This window comes from Cotesia glomerata, linkage group LG4 (genome assembly GCF_020080835.1).
Source record: "Cotesia glomerata isolate CgM1 linkage group LG4, MPM_Cglom_v2.3, whole genome shotgun sequence".
Lineage (NCBI taxonomy): Eukaryota > Metazoa > Arthropoda > Insecta > Hymenoptera > Braconidae > Cotesia > Cotesia glomerata.
Genome location: NC_058161.1, coordinates 11,055,822 through 11,081,686, shown reverse-complemented (window position 1 = coordinate 11,081,686; position 25,865 = coordinate 11,055,822). Strand labels below are relative to the sequence as shown.

The 25,865-nt window shown below is 31.1% G+C and overlaps 1 protein-coding gene across 5 annotated transcripts in view; it reads left to right on the top strand.

Moving 5' to 3' along the window:
* The window catches only part of LOC123263383 (peroxisomal leader peptide-processing protease), a 78,815-nt gene extending 56,466 nt beyond the window's left edge, over nucleotides 1–22,349 (top strand). For 3 of the 5 annotated variants that reach the window (XM_044726107.1, XM_044726108.1, XM_044726109.1), the window contains exons 2-7: nucleotides 17,050–17,764; nucleotides 17,848–18,017; nucleotides 21,201–21,313; nucleotides 21,412–21,607; nucleotides 21,695–21,973; nucleotides 22,203–22,349. In XM_044726107.1, coding sequence (XP_044582042.1) covers nucleotides 17,064–17,764; nucleotides 17,848–18,017; nucleotides 21,201–21,313; nucleotides 21,412–21,607; nucleotides 21,695–21,973; nucleotides 22,203–22,285 — 1,542 coding nt within the window. In that variant the 5' untranslated portion in view covers nucleotides 17,050–17,063 and the 3' untranslated portion in view covers nucleotides 22,286–22,349. Of the gene's footprint in view, nucleotides 1–14,590; nucleotides 14,613–14,984; nucleotides 15,254–17,049; nucleotides 17,765–17,847; nucleotides 18,018–21,200; nucleotides 21,314–21,411; nucleotides 21,608–21,694; nucleotides 21,974–22,202 lie in introns of those variants that run through there. The other 2 variants (XM_044726106.1, XM_044726104.1) reach the window with 2 other exon arrangements.
* Nucleotides 22,350–25,865: the final 3,516 nt, after the last annotated feature.

Genomic DNA, 25,865 nt, shown 5'->3' with positions numbered 1-25,865 from the left:
TCCTAGGACCTCGAAACGTCGAGATCTGATGGAAACTCGATTTTCAAAAATCGGGGTGAAAACAATAACGTCCCGATTTTTTGAAAATCATTAATTTTCTTAGCGGGTAGTTAAATAAAGCGGTTTTTTAATATAATTTTTGAATTCTTCATCAGTTCAGATTTCTTTGTGTCCGAAAGTTATTGCAGTTTAAATAATTAAAAAAAAAAGTGTTATTAGTGAATACAAGCTACACTTTTGAGCTCTTCGAGCTCAAAGACGTATAATAGTTCTTCCTTGGAGCTTGGATAGCTCAAAAATGCCGTAATTGAAGAAATTTGAAGTGCTTAGCATTCGAAATTAGCGGGAAGTTGCAGGGATGGCCTGTAGGGTCAACCGTTTTACTATTTTTTTTTTTTTAATTTCGTAGAGCGAATTTTAAAATAATTTTTAAAATCATTCTTTCATAAGATTATCATAGTACTTAACACATTAATGCATAACAGTGTCCATTTATAGCTTGCAATGAAATCATTAAAGTAAACAGTTCAAATATATATTTATATCTAAGTTAATTCTCTATAGGACAGATATGTCATTTATTATATTATATTATATATTGATTATCTGTAATATTTTCTGGTTTAATAAATAATAAAAATAATAATCTAGTTTCTTGAATTTGAACCAAATTGAACATATTTTATAAGATTTACTTAAAGTTATATATTTAATTAAATTAATATTTTTTCGTGTGATAGTTGTGGGGGGTTCCGTAGCAGTTAAATAAGGAATGATTCCTAGCATACAGGTCTGTTGTATTTGTCGACTATAGTAAGTTCTCAAGTGTCCAAGCGTAATGGATCTGTCCGTGTATATAAATCTTCGAATGAACTTGAGAAAGTCTGTATGACTGTATACAAATGAAGAGAGACTAGACAGCATGGCAGCGTAACTTGTATGTTCAAAATAAAAGTGTCTTGACTTGTAGTTGCATATAGAGTAGAGGGGAATGTAACATGTTTGTTGCTTTAAATATTCTACATTCGAATTCCGTGCGAGGAAATTCCTTGAGTAACCGAATGGGACACTTGAATACTAAGACTAGCAAGAGAGCAAGAAGGGAACCGACTACTTCAATAGACAGTATGGCATCATTCTAAGAGAAAAAAACCGGTGAATAAAATCAAATCACGTACTCAAGCTAGCCGACATGCATTCACGAATGAATGAGTGAATGTATTATTGTATTGAATGCGTTTTATTTCCAAGTTATAATCACGAATTAAGACTTAGTGTTTATAATCATATTTCCGATAAACCTGATAGTAATTTAATACTACAATACAATCATAAATAACAAAGCATTCTGTGTCAAATTATTTCAAGTGAAATATTAATAATATACTATATTTTTTTTCTCTCGAATTTTTTGTAGTTTTTCAACAGTATTAGTCAATTAAAAGTAGCTTTACTTCATTTGTTCGTGAAATTGATCGCTCAACTTTTAACATCTATCGTCTTTTAATTAATTAAAATTTTCAAAAAAAGATTTATTTTATTTTCAAAATAATTTTTTCTGTAACTTAAAAACTAAATTGTAGATCTCGTTTCTTATTATTATTAACAAAACATTAGAGTTCGTCTGCGTATGCAGAAAGTTAAAGTGTGGAATTGCATTCACCTTGCGTATGAAATTGTCTCTCTGAGCCAAAAACAATAAGGCTGAGGATTGAATAGGATGTCCAACCTTGCTTCGTGGTGTGCATACTATTTTTAACCACTTCTCAGTCAAAGAGGTTGAGTTGAATATGTTTTATAACAAATGAATCAGTTTTAGGGCATACTTTTAGATATCTTCTATAAATATTATCCGTCAGTTACTGATTACCAAATTTTTTTCCGATTTTATCGAAAGCTGTTATTAAAAAATAATCAGTAGCTGTAACCTATTTTTTATTTTTGTAGGTTATTCATATTTTTAATTAATGTACCATAAATGATGCTCAAAGAATTGATCATTTACATTAGAAATAATTTTGTGTTGATTTGTTCCATTATTATACAATTTTTATATGAATTCAACATAATGACAATAGTAATTATGTTGGATAGAAATAACTCCTGTTACATTGAAAAATTTGCTATGGCAAAATATTAATTTTTTCCCGCACAAAAATATCTATAATTACAATTTGGTTTTATTCGATGTATACTTTTATTTACACGGAGAAAAAATAAAAATTATGTCCGAACAAGGATTTCTCGACAATCATTTGTTCAAATTAACAATTTAATAAATAATTCTTTTGACAGAAGAATATTAATAGATATCTGATTTCAGTATGATAAGCAAGCAAACGAATACAGCAAGCAGACAAGTAAGAATTCGTCAAAAAAAAATTAGTAAAACGGTTCACCCTAAAGGCCATCCCTGCAACTTCCCGCTAATTCCATACCTGTGCGCTTAAAATTGTACTTATGACGTTTTTGAGATTTTTGAGCTCAAAATATAATTTATGTGACATTTTTAGCTCGCTGAGCTCAAAGAGATAGTATTTCTATGCATTTGAGCTCTTCGAGCTCAAAAGTCTGATAGAAGTTTCATAGAACACTACTTTTGGAATTTTCAAACCGCAATAACTTTTGAATGGATCAACCGATTTTCACGCGGTTGGCAGCATTCGACGCAGTTTTATCAGCCTCATAACGAATTTTCAGGTTTTAATTGATCGAACCAAAAATTTCGGAGTAATTTTGAAAAAACACTTTTTTCGGTTTTCTTTCGTTCACGATATCTCTCGAACGAATTAACCGATTTCGACTAGCTTGGTGGCAATCGACGTGGTTTTTTATTTTCTAGAGCTGAATAGTTTTTGGAATTGATCGGTGGAGCCGTTTAAAAGTTATCCAAAAAAAACCACATTTGAAAAAATTTTTTTTCTTAGTTTTTTTAAGATTTCTCAAAATCTACTGATTCGAATCGGTCCAAATTATACTCAAAATCTAAGTTTGGCCTAGCCCTTTCAAATGGTACCCACCGCGATAAAATCGAATAAGCCGTTCAAAAGTTATAAGCGGTTCACATACTTTCAAACACACACACACAGACACACACACGCACACACACACACACACACACACACACACACACACACACACACACACACACACACACACACACACACACACACACACACACACACACACACACACACACACACACAGGCGTAGTGACAACATCGCGGGAGTAGTCAGGGAAACTTCCTACGACCTTCAAACGTCGAAATCTGATGAATACTCGATTTTTGCAAAACGGAGTGAAAACAATAACTTCCCGATTTTTGAAAATCTTCGATTTTCTTAGCGGGAAGTTAAAAAGTCCATTTTTGGAAATTTTTAGGAATATACGTTTTTGTTTCGAGAACACAAATTCTTAATAGAAGTATGAAAGTATTCTTTCTTTTTCACTTTACGTTAAGAAAGTACTTAAACTCGCCATCACTATTTTTTTGATAAAAAAATTTTTTTTTTTTTCTAAATTAACTGTACGTGAACAGAAGCTTGACCTTGTGCTTATATCGGAACCGTATGAACACCTCGGCGGCCAACCATGGGAAACTGACTGCACCACAAAAGCTGTCATATGGTCCTGTCGCAAGCTCCCCTTCCAGAGTGTCGTTAACAATAGCAGCGCCGGCTTTGTAGCAGCATCGGTAGATGGCATCCGCTTTTACAGCTGCTACGCACCACCTAGCCTCACTATTGTTGAATTCATGGACTTTCTGGATTAACTGACGGAGGACGCGAAGCAGTACTACCCAGTGGCAATAGCTGGAGACTTCAACGCCTGGGCAGTGGAATGGGGCAGCAAACACACCAACGCTCGAGGTAAAGAACTACTGGAAGCTTTTTCTACGTTAGATGTAGTATTGTTAAACAGCGGCGATGCGCCGACGTACACTAAAGGAGACGCAAGTTCTATTGTGGATCTTACTTTTGTCAGCAGCAGCCTCATCAGAGGAAACTACGACTGGAAGGTGATGGAGATCTACACGGCCAGCGATCACAATGCGATTCTCTGGGAAGTATCAAAGGACCAGAATCCTAGAAGACCGGCTAAGAAACTTGACATCGTTGGGTGGAAGGTGAAATCCTTTGACCCAGGTGCTCTAGCAGCTGCCCTAAATAGTGAACCGCTTACTACTGGATCTGCAGAAGAAATGATTAAGGACTTGATGAAGAGAGTGACCCAGGCTTGCGACACCTGCATGCCCCGTAAACGGGGCATGAACCAAAGACCTTTGGTGCACTGGTGGAACGAACACATCAGCTTCCTACGGAAAGAGTGTCTCAAGAAAAGAAGAATATCTCAGCGTGGTTATCGGCGGCCTGACTCAGCGGAACTAGTCGCAGAATAAAAGAAAGCTCGTCGACATTTAAACAAAGCCATCAAGGATAGCAAGAAGAACTGCTGGAAAGAGCTAATCAACGAGGTGGACAAAGACTTGTGGGGTAGACCTTACAAGGTAGTCATGGCACACCTGAAATATCAGCCAATGCCGTCTCCTACGTGTCCTCAACTCTTACAGAAGATCGTGACTGCGCTGTTTCCACGACAGCGCGTTTTCAACTATCTGTTGGCACAGGACGAACTGAATGATATTCCACCTGTCACGAAAGAAGAACTGATGGAAGCTTGTAACCGCGTCGGGAATAATAAAGCACCGGGATTGGACGGAATCCCTAATATTGCCTTGAAAACATCTATTAAAGCAGCGCCAGCGTTATTCCTCGACGTCTACAACATCTGCTTGAAAGAAGGAATTTTTCCTCGGAAGTGGAAACAACAACGGCTGGTACTACTTACTAAAGGGAAAAAGCCACCGGAAGAACCGTTATCTTATCGTCCACTCTGCATGCTGGATACAGCCGGTAAGATACTAGAACGTATAATCCACCAAAGGATAGAAGCAGTTGTCGATCCACTCTTAGCAGACAATCAGTACGGATTTTGGAAAGGACGATCAACCCTGGACGCGATCAACCTGGTTGTCGGTATAGCCAAAGACGCAATCGACGGTACCAGATAGAAGGGGGTACGAAGAAATATTGCCTGGTGGCAACTTTAGACATAAAAAATGCCTTCAACTCCGCCAACTGGGATTGCATCATGCAAGCCCTTCAAGAGATGAACGTACCAGGATACCTACGAAGGATAGTCGCTAGCTACTTCACAGATAGAGTCCTGAGATATGACACGAAGAATGGTCCAAAGGAGTATGATGTTACTGGAGGTGTACCGCAGGGTTCTGTTCTCGGTCCACTTCTCTGGAATGTCATGTACATTGGATTGCTGAGACTGAAACTACCAAGAAATGTCAAACTGGTAGCGTACGCGGACGACGTAGCCGTGGTAATCGTCGCCAAGCATCTTGATGAGATAAAACATATGTTCGCTATCACCTTTGAGCGAATTAACCAGTGGATGGGCACAGTAAATCTACAACTGGCTAAACAGAAGACCGAGGCTGTACTTATCACTAGCAGAAAAGTGGTGGAAACGATCAATCTAAACGTCGGAGACCAAGAAATCACATCCCAACCATTCATTCGATATCTGGGAGTGATGTTCGATGCCCGACTTAACTTCAAACAACAAGTTGAACACGTGACCACCAAAGCATCAGCAGTAGTAGCCAACCTAGTACGATTGATGCCCAACATCGGTGGCCCGAAGCAGACAAGGAGGTCATTGCTATCATCAGTAGTTACATCGGTCCTCACATATGGTATATCCATTTGGGCCGACGCACTTGAGATCCAAGAATCATGGAGGAAAGCATGTCCAGTTTACCGACTGAGCGCGCTAAGAGTAGCCAGTGCCTTTTGAACAATATCAGAGGAAGCAGTGTGTGTCATTTCCGGAACTTTGCCGCTCAGAGTCCTAGCTGAGGAAAGACGGAACCTTTACCAACGAAAGAGGACAACCGCATAAAGTGCCGAGGAACTCAGAGCTAAAGAACGGCAGAACAGCATCGCACGATGGCAATCGCAGTGGGACACCGCGACAACAGGGAGATGGACACACCGTCTCATACCGAAGATCGACGTTTGGCTAAACCGAAGTCATGGCGAGGTCAATTACTATCTGACGCAGTTGTTGTCAGGACATGGATGTTTTCGGACGTATCTTCACCGCTTCAAGCATGATGATTCACCGGAGTGCCCGTCCTGCCCACGAATCAATGAAGACGCGGAGCACGTTTTCTTTGAGTGCCCACGATTTTACCCACAGCGAGATGAGCTGGAGATGATCCTAAAGAAGAAAATCCAACCAGAGACAATAGTAGAAGCAATGTTGTCATCAAGAGCCTCCTGGAACGCCATCAGCACATTTGCAACAGAAGTCCTTATAGACTTGCGTTCCATCGAAAGAAGAAGAGCAAATGACAACAACTAGAAGAAAGGTAAAATAACACCTTAGCTACCAGAAGAAAGAGCAGTAGCTAGATCCTCCCTACGAAGTAATGCCTAACGGCGGTTTCCATGAGGGATTAGGGGAAAGAAGAAAAGGGGTTTAGGGTTTAGTGGGTAGGGGCGCTAGCGTCGAGTTTTAGCATGACACTGCGTCGAGTCGCCACATATCCAGGCCAAACAACTATGCCTAGAATCCGTAAAAAGGATTCCCCCCCCTTAAAAAAAAAAACACACACACACAGATACACACACAGATACACACACACACACACACACACACACACATACAGGCGTAGTGACAACATCGCGGGAGTAGTCAGGGAAGCTTCCTACGACCTTCAAACGTCGAAATCTGATGAAAACTCGATTTTTGCAAAACGGGGTGAAAACAATAACTTCCCGATTTTTGAAAATCTTCGATTTTCTTAGCGGGAAGTTAAAAAGTCCATTTTTGGAAATTTTTAGGAATATACGTTTTTGTTTCGAGAACACAAATTCTTAATAGAAGTATGAAAGTATTCTTTCTTTTTCACTTTACGTTAAGAAAGTACTTAAACTCGCCATCACTATTTTTTTGATGAAAAAAATTTTTTTTTTTTCTAAATTAACTGGTTTAACACCAAATACTAGGATGTTACGACAAAAATTGAAAATTTTTTTCTATCTCTTAATCCTGTCAAGAAAGGGCTAGCAACCATTAGAAAAACTATTTTGATTATAAATGGAGCTTTTAATATTAATTTTAAGGCTTGCCTGATTCCATTTTTTAATTTTTTATTTAATTAGTGTAGGAAAAAAATTTTTTCAACATTTGAAATTTTGTTGATCATTGTATCATGAAGAACAACATATATATGTTTTTGGAGAAAATTAAACGGTCTAAAAAAAAAAAATAGGAAAACGGTTGACTCTACACGGAAAAAAGTAAACTGTTATATTCACTCGGATTCCGGTTAATTTTTATAGTTTCAAACAGTAAAGCGGACATCGGGGTGGCAAAAATATAAATATTACAGAACTTAATGTAGAAAGTATAAAAGCCACAATTTATAATTTAATATCCAAAATAAGTGATTAGTAGCTGTCACTATAGTAAACAACGACTCTTTCATCTTCAAAAATTACAGTTTCAAACAGTAAAAATTGCCATTTCAATATATAGTCCATATTATGAGGAGAAGGGGGTCCCACTCTGGGAGAATTTAACATTTGAAACAGTAAAAATTATACTTTTAAAATATACATTTTACCAGTCCAAGCAAGTCAATAATTACAGTTTGATTTTTAGCGTTGCGTTTAAAATTTACCATTTTACTTTGTAAATATTGACGTTGCTTGTATTAGAAATTTACTAACTTTATTTTATACTTTTTACATATCATAAGATCATTTTTTAGGTACGAAATGATAAATATCAAAGTCTCAATTCTTAATTACCCGTGTAAAAAAAAAGTTTTCTTGAAAAGTTCCGGAAAAGTTCCTGGTCCGGAACGTTCCTATGATGAGACAATCCGGAACATCCCCGGAATACTTCTGCAATGTTCTCGAAATAGTTCTGGAACATCCGTGGAACACTTCCGGAACATTTCCGGAAAATCTCCGGCTGATTTATAGAATATCGCTGGAATACTTCCAGAATAAATTGGGAATACTTCCGGAACATCTCCAGTACACTCCTGGAATATTCCCGAAATACTTTCGGAACAAATCGGGAATAGTTACAAAATATATTGGGAATACATCGGGGATATGTTTAAAATATCCCTGGAAAAATCCTCGAATGCTTCTGGAACATTTCCGGTAAACGTTTGGATTATGTTCCGTAAGTATTCCCAATTTATTCGGGAAGTATTCCAGCGATGTTTTATAAATCTGTCGGAGATTTTCCGGAAATGTTCCGGAAGTGTTCCATGAATGTTCCAGAACTATTTCGAGAACATTGCAAAAGTATTCCGGGGATGTTCCGGATTGTCTTATCATAGGAACGTTCCGGACCAGAAACTATTCCGGAACTTTTCAGGAAACTTATTTTTACACGGGTATTATACTTTAACATTTTAGACATTTACATAGCGAATATTACTGTTTGAAATAGTATTTTCTTCCATGTAAAGAGTAAATTGTAACGTTTAAATGATAAATATTATAAAGTGAATAGTAAAATCACGATTTTACTGTTTGAAATGGTAATTTTTAGCAGTTGATCGTTACTTATTATAAATCGACTGTTATTTATTACAGTTTACTTTTTTCCGTGCACTCTCTTAAATCGAAATAGTGTCTATTCTATAGTGACTATTCACTATTTTTGCAGTGCAGAGTAGATCACTAATTCAAATAGTGGTATACTTTTCACTACTAAATAGTGAATAGTCACTATTTCGATTTAAGAGAGTGTAAAGGCCATCACTGCAGCTTCCCGCTAATTGCATATCTAAGTATTTAAAATAGCACTTATGACGTTTTTGAGCTCTTTGAGCTCAAAAATATAATTTGTGTGTTATTCTTTAAATTTTCAAACTGCAACTTCTTTTGAATGAATAAACCGATTTTCACGCGGTTGGTAGCATGCGACGCAGTTTTTCGAATCCTATGATTTACTTTTAAGCACAAATGGACTAAACCGAAAATTTTGGAGAAATTTGACAAATTCACTTTGGGGTTTTTTTTTATGTTAAGAGCTGACTAGTTTTTGGAATCGATCGGTAAAGCCGTTTAAAAGTTATTCTAAAAAAACCCCATTTAAAAATTTTTTTTTCGTAGTTTTTTTTGAGATTTCTCAAAATCTACCTGTCCGAATCGGTCCAAGTTGTAGTCAAAATCTAAGTTTCGTGAAGCCCTTTTGAAATCTGTCAAGCCGTTTAAAAGTTATGAAAGGTTTACATACTAAAGATAATATACAAAAGTTATTCGAGGTCGAAGATAAGTTTGTGGTCAATTCGCAGTTTTTTATTTCTATTTTATCTATAAGTTCTATTTTATCTCTCAAATAAAACAGAACGCATTTGAAAATCTAACTTAATCTGTCGGGCATAGAAGTGTTATTTCAAGACTGGAAAGAAAAATGTGTAGTAATTTTTCTAAAAATTTTTAAAGGACACTCTATACATACCTCAATGAGCTAAGAATACTTTTGTAATTTTATGATTCATAACAGGAACTTTTAATGTATGGTATAAAAACGAAAGATATAAAAAAATCATTTCAAGAATAGAAAAAATAATTTTCTTATAATACCTCAAAACGTGAGAATCTGAAAAAATTTTAGCAAATGAATGAAAAAATTCTTAACAAGCATTTAGAGATTCCCTAATTCACAAAATTTGAGGTATTATTTTATCTGTGATTGATCGACAGGTGGCTGTTCTATGAATAAAACCACATTTATTTTTTCAAGGTGCGTAACATCACATAACAAAATATTGCAACTGGGCAGGAGCTTATATAATAATGATGTAGCCTTTCAGATACTAATATAAGAAGTTATTCTAATCAGATCAGCTACTCTAGAGTAATAAGAGAATCCAGCTTATAATTTTTAAAATGAATGAAAATAGAAAGTTGTAATTATTCAGGAAGATATTGACGTAATTAACTTAAATTTATTTTAGGAATATAGATTAGAGTTATTCCATCAGTTAAATTATTAGTTTATAGAAGCTACATGTTTGAGGAAGTAAAATATTAAATAACATAACAAAAGATACACGACATTAGTGAAATATGAATATTAAATATAAATTTCGACAAAAATATTGAAAATTAATGTCTATGACGCAAAATTGTGAACAAATATAAATAAAATGATTGATATATGACTTAGATATAAATAGTTATGGATTCTTATGACGCAAGCTACTCGATCAATTACATAATAAATGATACAAATACAGATAACAAATAAATTTACGTTATTTAAATGCGGCTGATTTGATATAAACACAAAAATCTTTCATATTCAAGAAAACGATGTTATCTATTATTTTTACTGTAGAATATATCAATTTAAATCGATTATTCAGATTACAACCACACGGAAAAAAGTAAACTGTAATAAATAACAGTCGATTCGTAATAAGTAATGATTAACTGCTAAAAATTACCATTCCAAACAATAAAATCGTGATTTTACTATTCACTGTATAATATTTACCATTTAAACGTTACAATTTACTCTTTACATGGAAGAAAATACTATTTCAAACAGTAATATTCGCTATGTAAATGTCTAAAATGTTAAAGTATAATAATTAAGAATTGAGACTTTGATATTTATCATTTCGTACCTAAAAAATGATCTTATGATATGTAAAAAGTATAAAATAAAGTTAGTAAATTTCTAATACAAGCAACGTCAATATTTACAAAGTAAAATGGTAAATTTTAAACGCAACGCTAAAAATCAAACTGTAATTATTGACTTGCTTGGACTGGTAAAATGTATATTTTAAAAGTATAATTTTTACTGTTTCAAATGTTAAATTCTCCCAGAGTGGGACCCCCTTCTCCTCATAATATGTACTATATATTGAAATGGCAATTTTTACTGTTTGAAACTGTAATTTTTGAAGATGAAAGAGTCGTTGTTTACTATAGTGACAGCTACTAATCACTTATTTTGGATATTAAATTATAAATTGTGGCTTTTATACTTTCTACATTAAGTTCTGTAATATTTATATTTTTGCCACCCCGATGTCCGCTTTACTGTTTGAAACTATAAAAATTAACCGGAATCCGAGTGAATATTACAGTTTACTTTTTTCCGTGCACTTCTTAATCGAATGTGAATCTTCAATAGTATCTTAATCTTTTTTAGTTGTATTTTTAATTTATTTAAATATAATTGATTCTACAGGGATCTTATTTTTAATAAATTATGATTTATCTAAATCACAACCATGTTATCTAGATCTAATAGATGAAGCTAATAGCTGAAGCTAACATCAGTGGCTGCAGTGGCTGCAGTGGTTAGCAGCATAGTCGAGCAATCTAAGTCCTAATATACTGAACTCTGTGATCTGATCATAGGTTTTTAAATTTAATGAAGCGATTATCATCGAAATTATGAAAACTATTTGTTGTATACTGATGTTTGAATATTTTACAAATAATGTGAAATAATTGTCTTCAAAACATTTTTCGATGTTATCATATAATATTATACTGATACCTGGGTCGAAAAATTTAAACTGATTTTGATCAAAATGATCTGCATTTGAACTTATTGATCTGTATCTGAACTTTTAAAAACATTTTCTTCTGTATTTGATCTACTATTCAAATTATTTTTGATCCGTTTTAAGGAAGTTCGAGCGTAACTAATGAGTCAAAATAATGTTAAAATTTTTTTTTAATTTTAGCCTTCCCAATATTCGTAAAAATTCTTTATTTTAATTTAAAATAATTTAAACAATTTAATAATTGATGATTTTGACTTATTTAATAAAGTAGAGTAATAAAATGACTTTGGTATTTATTACTAGCCGGATTAAATAAACAGATTTGGCAATAGCGCGCTTGATTATACCTATAACTGAGACGTGGATGAGTGTGTGAGTTAAACATTTCTCTCTCTGTAACTATACTTCTATCCTTTTGTTTTTTCTCAGCTGTTGACGCGATCTTGTCAAATCTTTATTCGAATAAATGGCTGACGATAAACGAGTTACAAACATAAAATTTGACTTTAAATATTTCAAAAATTATATCGGTAATGTATTATTATTAAATTGTTTTTATATTTTGCAATAATCCAAGTTTCTTGTGTATAGTTTTTTATCCGTTAAAGTTGGGAGGTTAATATTGAAGAAAATAATTAAAGTCTCGACACAAGTTTGTCCGCCATAAGAGCCCGTGTATAAGGAGATAAAATATCTGATTTTTTTAATTTAATATTTGAGTAATTAAACGGTGAATCTTTTTAAAATTTTGGGATTAAATAAATGACGTATTTATTTATACGTATACTTAATTTCAAAGCTCAAAGTTGGAAATTATTTTTTACGTTAGATTCGCTTGAACCTCCTTAAGTCTAAACAATCTGTCTGTAAAATAATTGAGCAGTTATGAATATTTTATGTTATTTCCAATTTAATGAGACTAAGGACCAGTTTTTCAACCCCGGGTTTAAGTATTTTATCATTGTGAATATATCTATATATAATATAGACATATAGATATATTCACAATGATAAAATACTTAAACTCGGGGTTGAAAAACTGGCCCTAAAAAATTTGATCTGTTTTTAATCTAGTTAATCTGTACTTGGACTTTATGTATTATTTTCAAACTCAATATGAAATCGTATACCGTTTTTGATCTACAATTTTGACTCTAAATGTTTGAAGACCGAAAGTCGACTAAGATAGTGACTTACAATTTTTTCGAGTCTTAAGTATCTTATTAAAAATTATTATAAGTCACATTCATTTGAAAAAATAAATTAATTTATAATATATTCATGCGCTCTCTTGTTTCATAAACTGATCGTTGATCATAACCTTACATCTGTCATATTTATTTGTCATGGCTTAACATTTCATGGATAATAAAAGTTTTGTTTCTGCGAATTTTAGATGCAGTGATAGTTAATACATTTGTATTGACATACATAAAATAGTTCTCATCGTTTCATTGTATCCTAAATCTAAAGTTTTCTAAGCATCGATATTAAACACAACGTAAATACTTCGACAAGATTAAAATGTTAACAAGATGAAAAGATAAATATTAGACTTTATACTTTCACGCATCATTTAATGAGCAGAATTCACAATTTGGTAGTGCAACATATTACGTTTGGTATACATTGCACTAAGGCATAGTGAATAGTCACTATATTTCAGTTTCAGAGAATGAAAAGCCGTGCCCTGTTGAGGATCTTCGAGGAAATGAATAAAATAATATAAATATATTTATTATTATTATTATTATCGAATTTGTAAAAGGTCGGTTTTTGATCGCCTGTAGATCAAAAACCGCCTAAAAATTATGCAACATTTTTGTCTGTTTTATTGACCTTGATGCAATCAAAAATAGCCAAATGATTGTGACAAAAAAAGTCTGATTTTGGTCTACCCTGGCGGATTCGTGGTCACGATAAAATGATCGTCAAACGACGGTGAATGCACCGTAAATTCACAGTGTTGATAAATGATCGTCGCTTGAGGATCGAATGACCGTCGTTTGAGAGTGCCTGACGAGTATCGTTGTGAAAATTTTTCAGATAGCTTAACTGGGAGAGCGGTGGGTGCGCAACTAAACAATCCGGGTTCGAGTCCCAGTCTGAACTGTCAGAAATATTATTTTTATTTTATTGTTTGTGACAGTAGCGTGAATTTTCCGTGATTTGACAGTATATTGAGCGTACAGTGTCGGTCATAATGTCGTAGATTCACTTGCGTACATTCATCTTTTCTGCACTCACAGTCGGTACATCAACTGTCTTAAAACAGACGTTTATTATTTACTTCTCTATTACTTGGAGGTGCATAACTAATGTTTGCATCGTGAAATCACCGTATATATTTGATTAATTTATAGTAGACTTTCACAATGGTATCCGATGCTGACTGACAAATCGCTCAATAAAAACGAATCTTATACGGTGAAACGACCGTGAATTAACCGTGCTTTCACCGTGTTGCCGAAACCGCCAGGGTAGAAACAAACAAAAACAATTTTATTATAATATTAAAAATGGTCTCGAATTGGTCTGAATTGGGAATAGTACGGGCTAAAACAGTTTAAATTCTTATATAAAATAGATACACATAATAAACTTAAATTGAATGAAAAATATTAAAAATTTTCATTTATCCTAAAACAGATCAAATTTTTTGACCCGGGTACTGTAAACAACATACTTGGGAAATTACTGTCACAGTTATTTTTGTTGTCTGATATATTAGGATTGTATCATTAATTGAAAATTTATTAAAGTCGATGACTCAATAAGGCATATTACGTTTTATCATGACATGACCCTTCCGTTATGGTCTAAAGCATATCGTGTAAAAACTAAATAATCGATTATTTGTTAGTTTTATTCTGATTTTTAACCTTATCTCATTGAAATAAAATTTTTTTCAATTCTTATTGTTACATACCTTCCGAAAACAATTTTATCTACGTGAATATACAATGCAAGGTGATCAAGTTTTATCTTACTTTTTAGGATTTTTTTAACAAAACTCAAATATGAAGAGCAGTGAAAACATACTTTTAGCGATTTTTTTTTTCTATAGAATGATCATATTTTTTATTAAATTTTTGCTTTAATAAGTACGAAATAATCAATAATATTCAAAATGTAAGTACAGCAATAACTATCGTTCAGTTCTGATAAATTATTTTTTCTTATTAATTGAACCGTTCTGATAAATTATTTTTTTTTATTAATTGAATGGTAGCCTCTAATTATCGGTAATATAGACCTAACATTTCGTCATTTACTGAATGACGTAGCCACTTTTAATTTGTTCCTCTTACCATTTAAAATTCAATACACATCATTATACAAGATTAGCTGCATATACATGTAGGTGACAGCTACTCTAGAATAGATTAAAGTTATTACTAGAAAAAGTTAACATTAATAATTAATCGAAAAAAAGTATTGATATACAAGTAAAGTTGCAAAAAAATAAATAACTTTTTCAAAGACATACAGAAGTATTTGTAAACATAATTTGTGATGCTGAATACTTGCAAATGGAAATGACTATTATTTAACAGAAGATCTTATGCAAAAGCCACACGTATGTTTAAAGGCAGACTTTCTATATTTAGGTGAATTATAGATATAAGTTTTAACAATTTAATAAAATCTAAAAAGTTAATAAAAAAAGCATAACAGACGTTCTGGAATTTACGTCAGAGTTTTTTTTCTATCATATACCTGTTTTCTTGTTGATCTAGAGCTTTAGTCCTTGTGATTATTACTTTGATTTCTATGCCCACTCTAGAAAAGAAGTCTATATGTGTTGATTTAAATATAGAACTTATAAAGTAAAATATGCTTTATGGCAAAAAATAAATTGGTTTTAGTGATATTACTTTAATCTTTTTTATTTTTGTCTGTTTTTTTTCTTTTCATTACTAATAATAGTCATGCGAGTATATTTCATTCATATTCTCACATGATAGATCTCTGAGTCATTTTATTACGTAGTGAGCGATTAGATATTACTCCTCGTATAACTTAATTCCCAAGAAGATTCATGTCGGTCAGTTATTATAATATTGTATACAGTTGGCTTTATAAAAACTAATAAGGCCACACACCACGTTAATATTGATTAAAAATCATTTTGATTCCACCTTCAATTATTATATGGTCAATTCACGACTTTTCAATTACCATTTTGAATGTTTTAATTTCGACTTGTCCTGAACTGAATATATTTGTACATTCTACCCTATACTAATATGTTGTAAATTTTACATATTGATTGTCATACTTGCCACTTAAAGGGCGAGGGGGGGGGGAGCACGGTGGTCCCTTTAATATTCTTGGTATAAAATGGCTCCCTCAACATTTTTAATATGATCGAAAGGGTTATGGGGCAAAATGGACCCTTTCAGAAAAAAATTCTTATTTATTTAGTTTTTTTTTCACATATTTTACTCACTTTGTTTGAATCAAAATGACTAATATCTTAATTGAAGTAAAATTTCTTTTTAGTATTAAATATTTCTGTTCGAAACCTTTTATTAATTAAATAAAAAGAAATCATTTTGCAATCGATATGTCTTATTTCTCAATTTGAAGAAAAAAACATTTCAGTCTAAGAAATAAAATTTCCTGAGCTGTGGCAACAATTCCTTAAATAAAAGCCTTTGGATGGAGAAGTTTTTTCATTTAAGTTCAAGTATAAATTGTTTTCCAATCAAAAAATTTTTTGCTTAAATCTAATTTTTTGGTACTATTAATTGAAAAACGATTTATTATATTAAGAAAAATTTGTTTTTTAGTCTAAGAATAAATTTTTAATAACCGATATATTCTTAATTGAAGCCTATCTTTTATTCTGGGTGTAGGCTTACGATGTATAAGTTAAGAGTTCAACAGCATTAAATACGCGTGTATTAATAATTGCCAACCTGTAAATTCTACTAAAATATTATAATCCTTTCTAAATTTTAAAGAATTCTTGTCTTCGTTTACTGGTAAACAATGTTTCAAATAAAATAATAATTAAAAAATGTTTTTATCTGGTTAACTTCGTTTGCTTTCTCCAGTGTATTTCAACAATAATAATTTCGGTAAAACTGATCATTATGACTCAAACAATAATTCTTCTTGTTTTGGAAATTTTTTAATTCCAAGAAGGAAATGTGACTATAGAATCTTCCATCAATTGTGTGGTTTCCTAGGTTCAATCATTTGTACTAATTGAGCAATTAAATGAAGTGCGACTTAATACTATTAACGTTGTTGCGTCATCGTTTGATTAGTTTCTTCTTTTTTATTGTCTATGAATGTAATGAAAGAAACATAAAATTACATATAATGGAAATTTTAATTTTCATTTATTGTGTACTTTGACTGGAAATTAAATATAATTTTATTCTTATTTTTTTAGAAGCAAAACGAATCATGGCATCAAAGGGTGTTGCAATATCACTTGTAAAACAAAATGGGAAAGAAATTGAGTATACTTCAGGAATACACATATTGAAAAATTGGGTCCTTACGCATGGAATTTTATTGAAGCCTAAAATAGAAAAAGATAAAAAATTTTCAGATTTTATTTCTACATTACCACCTGGTGAAATAGTTAATCTATCAGGTAGAGAAGATCATTTAAAAGTTCAAGTGAAATTATGTCGAAAAATTTCGAAATCATCCACACAAAACACAGAAGTAAAAAGTTTAAACGGTGTTGTTGTCAGCTTATGGAGTTGCCCTTCACTGATTGACTCTTTGACAAAATTATATTCTTCAACTGACTTGAGTGAAACTTTTGACAGGCTGAATAGAATACTTTTACCGATAATTTTAGTAATATATCTTAATAAAAAAGATGAAAACGTGAATATTGTGAATGAATGTAGCGTTGAAAATATTCATAAAATGTTGGATTATTTTTGTGACAGTCAATTATCCCAACAAATTCCTGAAAAAGGTGATGACGTAGAAATAGAATCTACGCCATTCGGGAATACAGTGTTCATTAATTCCATCTCAAAAGGAATAGTGAGTAATGTATTAGGGATAGATAAATGCGTCATGTTGACGGATATACATGCAATTCCAGGATGTGAAGGAGGGCTTGTATACTCTACAAACGGTAAAGAGTAAGAAATCATAAATTTGTATGTAGATGAAAATGAAACATTGTTCTAATGAATAGATACTAATGAAGTATATATCTCACCAGTGGAAGCAGAGTAATATATGGAATGGTGATTGCTCCGTTGAGTTTGTGCCGAAGCGAATGGGTCAATTATACTTTTGTCGCATGTCTTCTACCTTGTTTGAAAAGATTACTCAGGAAACAGGAAGATAAAAAGACCTTGAAGATAAACCAGGAAAATTTTAACATCATTGGTAAATATAAAACTAACTAATTTAACTATCTTCAAACTAGAACTGATTATCCTGATATAAAATGACTTTAAGAAATTTTTGATCGGTAATATTACCAATCAATAATTGAAATTTATCCGACTTTATCATGTAAAGTCCAGTGTAAAGATTTTATCGACATTCTTTGATATTTTATGATATAATAAAGCAGATTTTGGAAATTGACCTTAATTCAAAAAAGTAATTTTTATCCTTTTAATCCGAATCATATTTTTTGGTATATTCTAAGTATTTTGTAGTTATTTTTTCAATTAAAAAAAATTATTCATTATTTTTTTGCAAATATCAACAATTTTCGTTAATATACGAGTTATGCAGTTTCTTATGCGAAAAAGTTTCCATTTTTTGATGAAATTAATTACTTTTCACAGCTTATACTCAGAGTCCTTGAAAAAATACTATTGAAAAAAAAAGTGATTTTTTAGTCTTATCCCCATTTTTTATTTTTATCGTGTGAATTCTGAGAATTTTTCATATAAAATGTAATTTTAACGATGACTCAAATCGTTTAAAAGTTTTCAGTACTTTTTATTATGTCTTAATAGGCCAATGGAAATTTATCCCACAATTTCGGACATTTAATGTAGAAAAAATTATGGTATAGTCGTGCTGAAATGAATTTTATTTCTAATCATAAAATTATCAAAATAATCGGTTCTTAAGTACTGTATTTTTAATTATGTCCATAATATTTAGGAATAGAAAAACATCACGCTTTTTACATCAGATTTAAGGAACGCAATAAAAGAAATATTGTTAAAAGCTACCTTTTTTATTGTTTCAAAGGAAAATTAAAAATGAGTATTTTAATCAGGCTTACAAATTTTCTAATGTATAAATTTCGAATTGAAAACTAAAAATTTAATTCTTTGTTTGAGTGTTAGGATTAAAAATTGAAAAATAATTTTCGAATGCGTAGCTAAAATTATAATCCAAATTTTAATTCTAATATTATTTTTATGCACACTGATAGAAGGATTTAGTTCTATTTAATAAGATTTAGTAACAGATACTAAATGATTTAGTAACAAACCTTTCATTACCAAATATTTAGTAATAGGTACTAAATTATTTATTAAAGCTCATTTAGTTCCACCAAATAAATATTTAGTAGTATTTAACGAATGATTTATTGGTACTCAATAAATCGTTTATTGGTATCAAAGAAATTAATTTTTTAACTAATTTTAGCGTGTAACCTAACTTTTTAACTTAAAATAAATAAAAATAATTAAAATAAATAATTTTAAGTAAAAATATAATGCATTATAAAGAAAAGAATCTTATTAAATTATATTTTTCCGTTTGAGACATTTATAAAATTAAAAATTAAACAAGTTTTTAACACATCAATAATAGACAAATTAAAAAATGTAAACTAAACTCCACTGAGAAAAGACATAAATAGAAGATATTTATTGGGAGTATGTGTGTTTTTAAAGGTTTAATAAATCTCCCAAAATCAAGCTGAATAAAATAATCTAAGTTAGTGAATAGGTTATGTATCACATAAACATTGGAATTAAAGCATACCCTGGCGGTTTCGGCGACACGGTGAAAGCACGGTCGATTGACGGTTGTTTCACCGTATAAAGTTTGTTCTTACCGAGCGGTTTGTCAGTCAGCATCGGATACCGTTGTGAACGATGTCTACTATAAATTTATCGAATATATACGGTGCATACGCAAGTGAATCTACGACGTTATGAACGACACTGTACGCTCAATATAAGTACTGTCGAAATACGATAATTTTACGCTACTGTCACGGACAATAAAATAAAAAAAAATATTTCGGACATACTAGACCGGGGCTCGAACCCGACTCATCTAGTTGCGTGCCCGAGACTCTACCAGTTCGGCTATCTGAGATACTGTTCGAAACGATTAAATCAGTCACCTCATAAAGTGTCAAAACCAAGTCATTTTTTTTCATTGTACAAATAAAAATAGCTTAAATAAATTTATATTTTTACCATGACTTCAAAATAATAATCGTAATAAATGATTACGAAATTTTTGATGATTACGAAAATCTTGATTTCGAAATTACGGTGAAATTATTAACTGTATAAAAAAAGATCTGAAAAAGAAATTGTTAAAAAAAAATATCTCATAATAATTTTTCTTGATAACAAACAATTTTTCCGTAATTTTGAAATTAAAGTTTTCGTCTCTAAAAAAAAAAAAAAAACTCAAATCTTTAATAATGGATTCGAATTTTGGAATTACGGTGAAAATATTAGACGTGCAGAAAATATTTAAAGTTAAGTTGAAAATAAATTATAATTTATTAATTAATTAATTGTTGAATAAAATATCTCCCGATTAAAAAAAAAAAAAAAAAAAAAAAAAAACAATATTATTATATTTTTCATAAACAAAAATTATTATGGTTTTTCATTTAAGACTATGAAAAAAATACAACATTTGTTCCTGACTTACCGACATTATACGCTCGTTTCACGGTGGTTTCACTTACAGACTACTGTGCACCCACCACCGAGTTACGGTTTTTTGACAATTTATATGTTTTCGAATGACTGTTAAATGACAGACGATCGATCGATGATCTACGATTTTTACTCAGATAAAAAATCGGAGAAGTCAAGCAAAAATTTGGTTTTTCGAAGAGTGAAGTATGATAACTATACAGAATAAAAATCATAAAGTAACAGTGAAAAACTTTCACAATGATACTCGTCGTTCACTGTCAAACGATGGCCGTTCGATAGTCAAGTGTCGGTCATTTGACGATCATTTGTCGACACTGTGAATTCACGGTACATTCACCGTCGTTTCACGATCATTTTATCGTGACCACGAATTCGCCAGGGTAGCCACCTACCGACAATACTTGCCAAAGAAATATTTAGTACCTGTTACTAAATATTATTTGGTGGAACTAAATATTTATTTCCATGTAATAAGGCTTTGTTCATATAAATAAATCATTTATTAAGCTGTAACAAATAATATTGATGGGTACAAAATATTTGTTTCTCCCAAATAAATGAATAAAAATTTTGTTACTAAATCAATTTAGTACTCTGTACTAAATTCTTCTATCAGTGCATTATCCACAAATCTGCTTTTAATAATTTTTGTTATTAATAACAATTAATCAGATCTTTTTAATTACAGACTCCCTAAATAAGTGTGTAGTCTTAATATATTGTGGTTCTGAATGGGGTAGTGGTATACTTTTGGATAGAGGTACTGGTACCATTTTAACATGCTCTCATGTGATTGATAAGGTAAGTAATTTGACAAATTTTTTTTCCATTATTTTGATAGAAAAAACTGAATTAAATAAAATAACAAATGGGTAGATATAAATATTATTATACTTTAGGCACCAAATCGAAGGATTAAAGTTGGCTTTAGTCGCAAGAATCTAAGCTCTCAATCTATGAAAATTCAGTGGGCTGAATTAATTTATCGTACTCCCAAAGGTGTACCTTACGATATTGCTATCTTGAAAGTTGACCCAAAAGAGATAAGCAGTGCGATAAAACCTCTAAAGATTGGAAATAGTTTAGTTTTAAGAGGTACAGATCTAAGTTATGGTTATGAGCGTTAAATGTATTTGTATAATAATAATAATAATAATACTTTTAAAAAATTTTTAATTTTAGGAGAAAGTGTCATTAGCGCGGGGTATCCATTTTTATGTTCAAATTTACCGACCATTACACGTGGTAATATTTCAAACGTATCGTCATGTATGCTTCAAACTACTTGTTATGTTCAAAGTGGTAATAGTGGTGGACCCATTATTAGACCTACTACGGGAGAATTACTTGGTATTACTGTTTGTAATGTTATTACTTCTACAACTCGATATCCTAGACTCAACATGGGTGTCCCTGCAACTGTTCTTATTGATCCGATTAATGAGTACATCAAAACTAATCGTAAGATTATTAATTATTAAGCAATATAACACACAACACAGAGAGAAGTAAAGCCTCTGATGAATAAAATATTTTACCAGCCTATTTTTTACTATACTACGACTAAAAGCTTACATCTTCATCATTTAGTAAGCTTTTTAAATTTTTAGCACAGATTTATTGAAAAAATAATTTTCTATCATTTTTTATGATCGTTTAATTTATAAGAATCCTTATTTTTTGTTTTCAGGTGTCCAGGCTCTTGACATTTTGATGAGTTACGATGAAAATGTCGTACGTACATGGAACTGTCTTTTACCTTCAAAGATATAATTTAATTTCTGTTTTAACTCTGATTCATTGATTAATTAATAAAAAAATAAACTAACAAGAGAATGTCATTTTTACACTGTGAGAAGAATTGTAGCTGCTATAGACTTTAGTCCAGGGAGATCTAAATTTTAGTTTCCTGTACCTGTATCAAAGCTATTTTAGCTAATACAAGCCTATTTTTATTCTGATCATAGTAATAATTTACGTTATAATTACACAATAGCCGTTTGCGCACTACCTATTACGAACTATTTAATTTTATAAGATTTATGTTCTTTAATCTAATAATTCATCACAAATATTATTCACTTCATGAGAATTAATTAATCTCTGGTATTAATTATTCAATGTTGTAATACACAAAATTTTATCACGAGTGATGTAGAAATTGTTGAAATACCGCCCTTTAGAACATAAAAATAATTTATAAAAGTCAAGACTCCAAGTTCTAGAAAGAATCTTGTAAGAAATTTGATTCTTTAAAAATTAAGCCCTTATTGATTTCATTAAATATCTGGTCTTTAAACCAAAATGATAAACATTTCATTAAAGTGTAAGAGAAGGTGGGACATAACCGCCCACTTGAAGCACAACGTTTCACCTTACAAATAGGGTTAGAAATAAAATTTTCAACTTTCCGCTATAAAAATCAATGATTTTAAAAATTGGGAAATTATTAGTTTCATCCCGATTTTTTAAAATCGAGTTCTCATTATATCTCCACGTTTTATGGTCCTAAGAAGCTATTCTGACTATTCCTACAAAAATTTTCTTTCTATGTGCGTGTGTGAACCTCTCATACTTTTTGAATAGCTTGACCGATTAAAACACGGTTTGTGACATTTCAAAGAATTTTACCAAACTTAAATTTTTAAAAAATTTTAATCGATTTAGCCCGATAGATTTTGAAAAGTCTTGAGAATAAAATTTTCACAATCATATAATTTAAATTAATCAGTCATAACCTAGAAAAATAACGTCGTTTACTCAAAACCACATCAAAATCAGTTGATTTTTTAGGAAGATATTGTTGTCAAAAAAATTTTTTTTACATAACTTGGATTTTTTTTTGTCGGATCATGTTGCAGGCAAGTAGTAATCTTTCCCTGATTCAGAAAGACGATTTGAAATGATTACCTTCATGTTAATTGTATATCTATATATTATTCAAATTCTCAAATTAGATTTCTTAATCACACTGTAAAAAGAGCGGTGTTAAAAATGGACTAAAAATGGACCGCGCGTTGTTAAAATAAAATAACACCGGCGTAACGGTGTACTTTTCCGGTGTCAAAACACCGGTGTTAAATCGGTGTAAAAACGGAGTAATACCAGTGTAAAAGCGGAGTAAACAATTTATTTAAAATATAAAGATTAAAAAATCTATAAAACATAGTAAAACTTAGTTTTTAAATTAAGAAAATATATTAAAGTAGTATTCATTACACCGGCCCACAAAAAAAAAGTGGTCTGTACTTTTGACCAGACCTATCTATCTTTAAGTGTTTTGACGCGCTGAATCCGAATCTGAAGTCAGTTTTGCCCGTACACCCTCAAAATTTTGAGTAAAATGCGAAAAAAAAAACCCCAAAAAATTGCGAAAAACTGGTCACAGCGATGAATAAATTTTTGTGAACCCAGATAAATTATGATTTTTATGTATGTCAATTCACTGAATCAGAATCTAAACGTTAAGTAGCTCTTCAAGCCGTCCAAATTTGAAAAAATTGCAAGAAATCATGAAAAATCGAAATTATTGAGATGAAAAAAATTTTTTGGATTCAGATTGAGTATGATTTTTATGTACTTTATTTGTTCCACTGAATTTGAATCTGAAGTTTTCTTGTCCCATTGACGTTTTAAAATTGAAAAAAAATCTCAAAAAATAAAAAAAATCGAGAAAATTGCAGTTTTAAATATGAGAAAAAATAATAAACACGATTGTTAATGACTTGGGTGTATTTTAATGGATGAAATATGATTTTAGAATTGAAAAATTGATAAAATTTTAAAATCTATAAAAAATGATGTATAAGTAGAATGAAGAGAACGATTTTCTCGAATTTTAAACTGTTCTTCGTTGGTATCGATCTCTTTTGTTCTCAAACGATCTTCATCCTCAAAATTTTTATCTTCAGAACCTGAAGATAAAATGACGGCTCAAGGAACTACTTAACGTTTAGATTCAGATTCAGTGAATTGACATACATAAAAATCATACTTGATCCGGGTCCAAAAAATTTATTCATTGCTGCAACTACTTTTTCGGAATTTTTTGCCTTTTTTGGGGGTTTTTTGCATTTTACTTAAAATTTTGAGGGTGTACGGGCAAAACTGACTTTAGATTCGGATTCAGCGCGTCAAAATATATAAAGATAGGTAGGTCCTGTCAAAAGTACAGACTACTTTTTTGTTTTTGTGGGCCGGTGGAATTTTTATGATTTTTAGTGAAATAAACAAAATTGTGCCTATGAAAGTTAAGAGAAAAATGTATGACATAAAAAAATATAAAAAGTCTATGAATATCATCCAGAACAAATTTTAATTTTGGTTTGTAGTTATTTAAATTGTTACCTATGTAATACGAACTTTATTTAAAAATTATACAATTTTACACCTACTATTTCAATAGTTAATAGTTTTATGAATTAGTGAATATACTGTCCAATAGTAGTAATTTAGTGAATAAAAATATTCACAACGAAAAATATTTTAACACCGCTTTAATGTAGTACCCTCGCCAGAGTCGTTTTCTTAGGATTTTTTTTTAACTTCGGCAGATTAATATTCATATAATTCTGCGTCGATTGGCGCAATTTGAAAATTTTTGACCATTTAGTTTCAGAGATATTTAATTTCAAAGTTTGAGTTTTGAACGCTCTTTTACATTGCGGTATACGGGATATCGAAAAGTTTACCTACAAACATTTTTATATCTCAGAAACTTTTCTTAGGATTCTTTTAAAAAACTAGAGTAACGTTAACTAACAACTAAACAATTTTTTAAAAATAATTTCATTGATAATTACCACACAGTTTCAGAGATATTTATTAATAAGTAATGAAAAATTTACCAGACTTTAGCCGAGGAGGGGATACGTTAATAAAACTGTGGCAACAACGCAAGTTTTGTGAGCCGCGAAAAAAATATGAGACGCGCATGCGCTGAAAAATTTGAAAAGTTTAATTTACTTTAAGTGTAACATTATAGTTATTAATTTTATTTATTTAAAAAAAAAAGTAACAATGATTATTTTATGAAAATAAGTATTTTTCTATATTTATAAAAATTCAAAAAGTTAATAAGTTGAATATAATAATATATATTAATCTTTCATAAGTTATAAAAATAATAGTCAGATGAAATAATAAAAAAAATACTAAAATTTAAAATCCGTAAATACATCAACATAAAAAATTCAATTACTGATTTTTCTGAAAAAACAAAACAATATTGTCAATTATTTTTTTTCTATTTGTTATTTGCATATTTGCTAGTGATTTCTGTCGTTTTTCAAGGACTTTTTTTTATGAATCGTTCTTTATAAGTCAATTTTTCAGTCATTGTAATTATATTTCC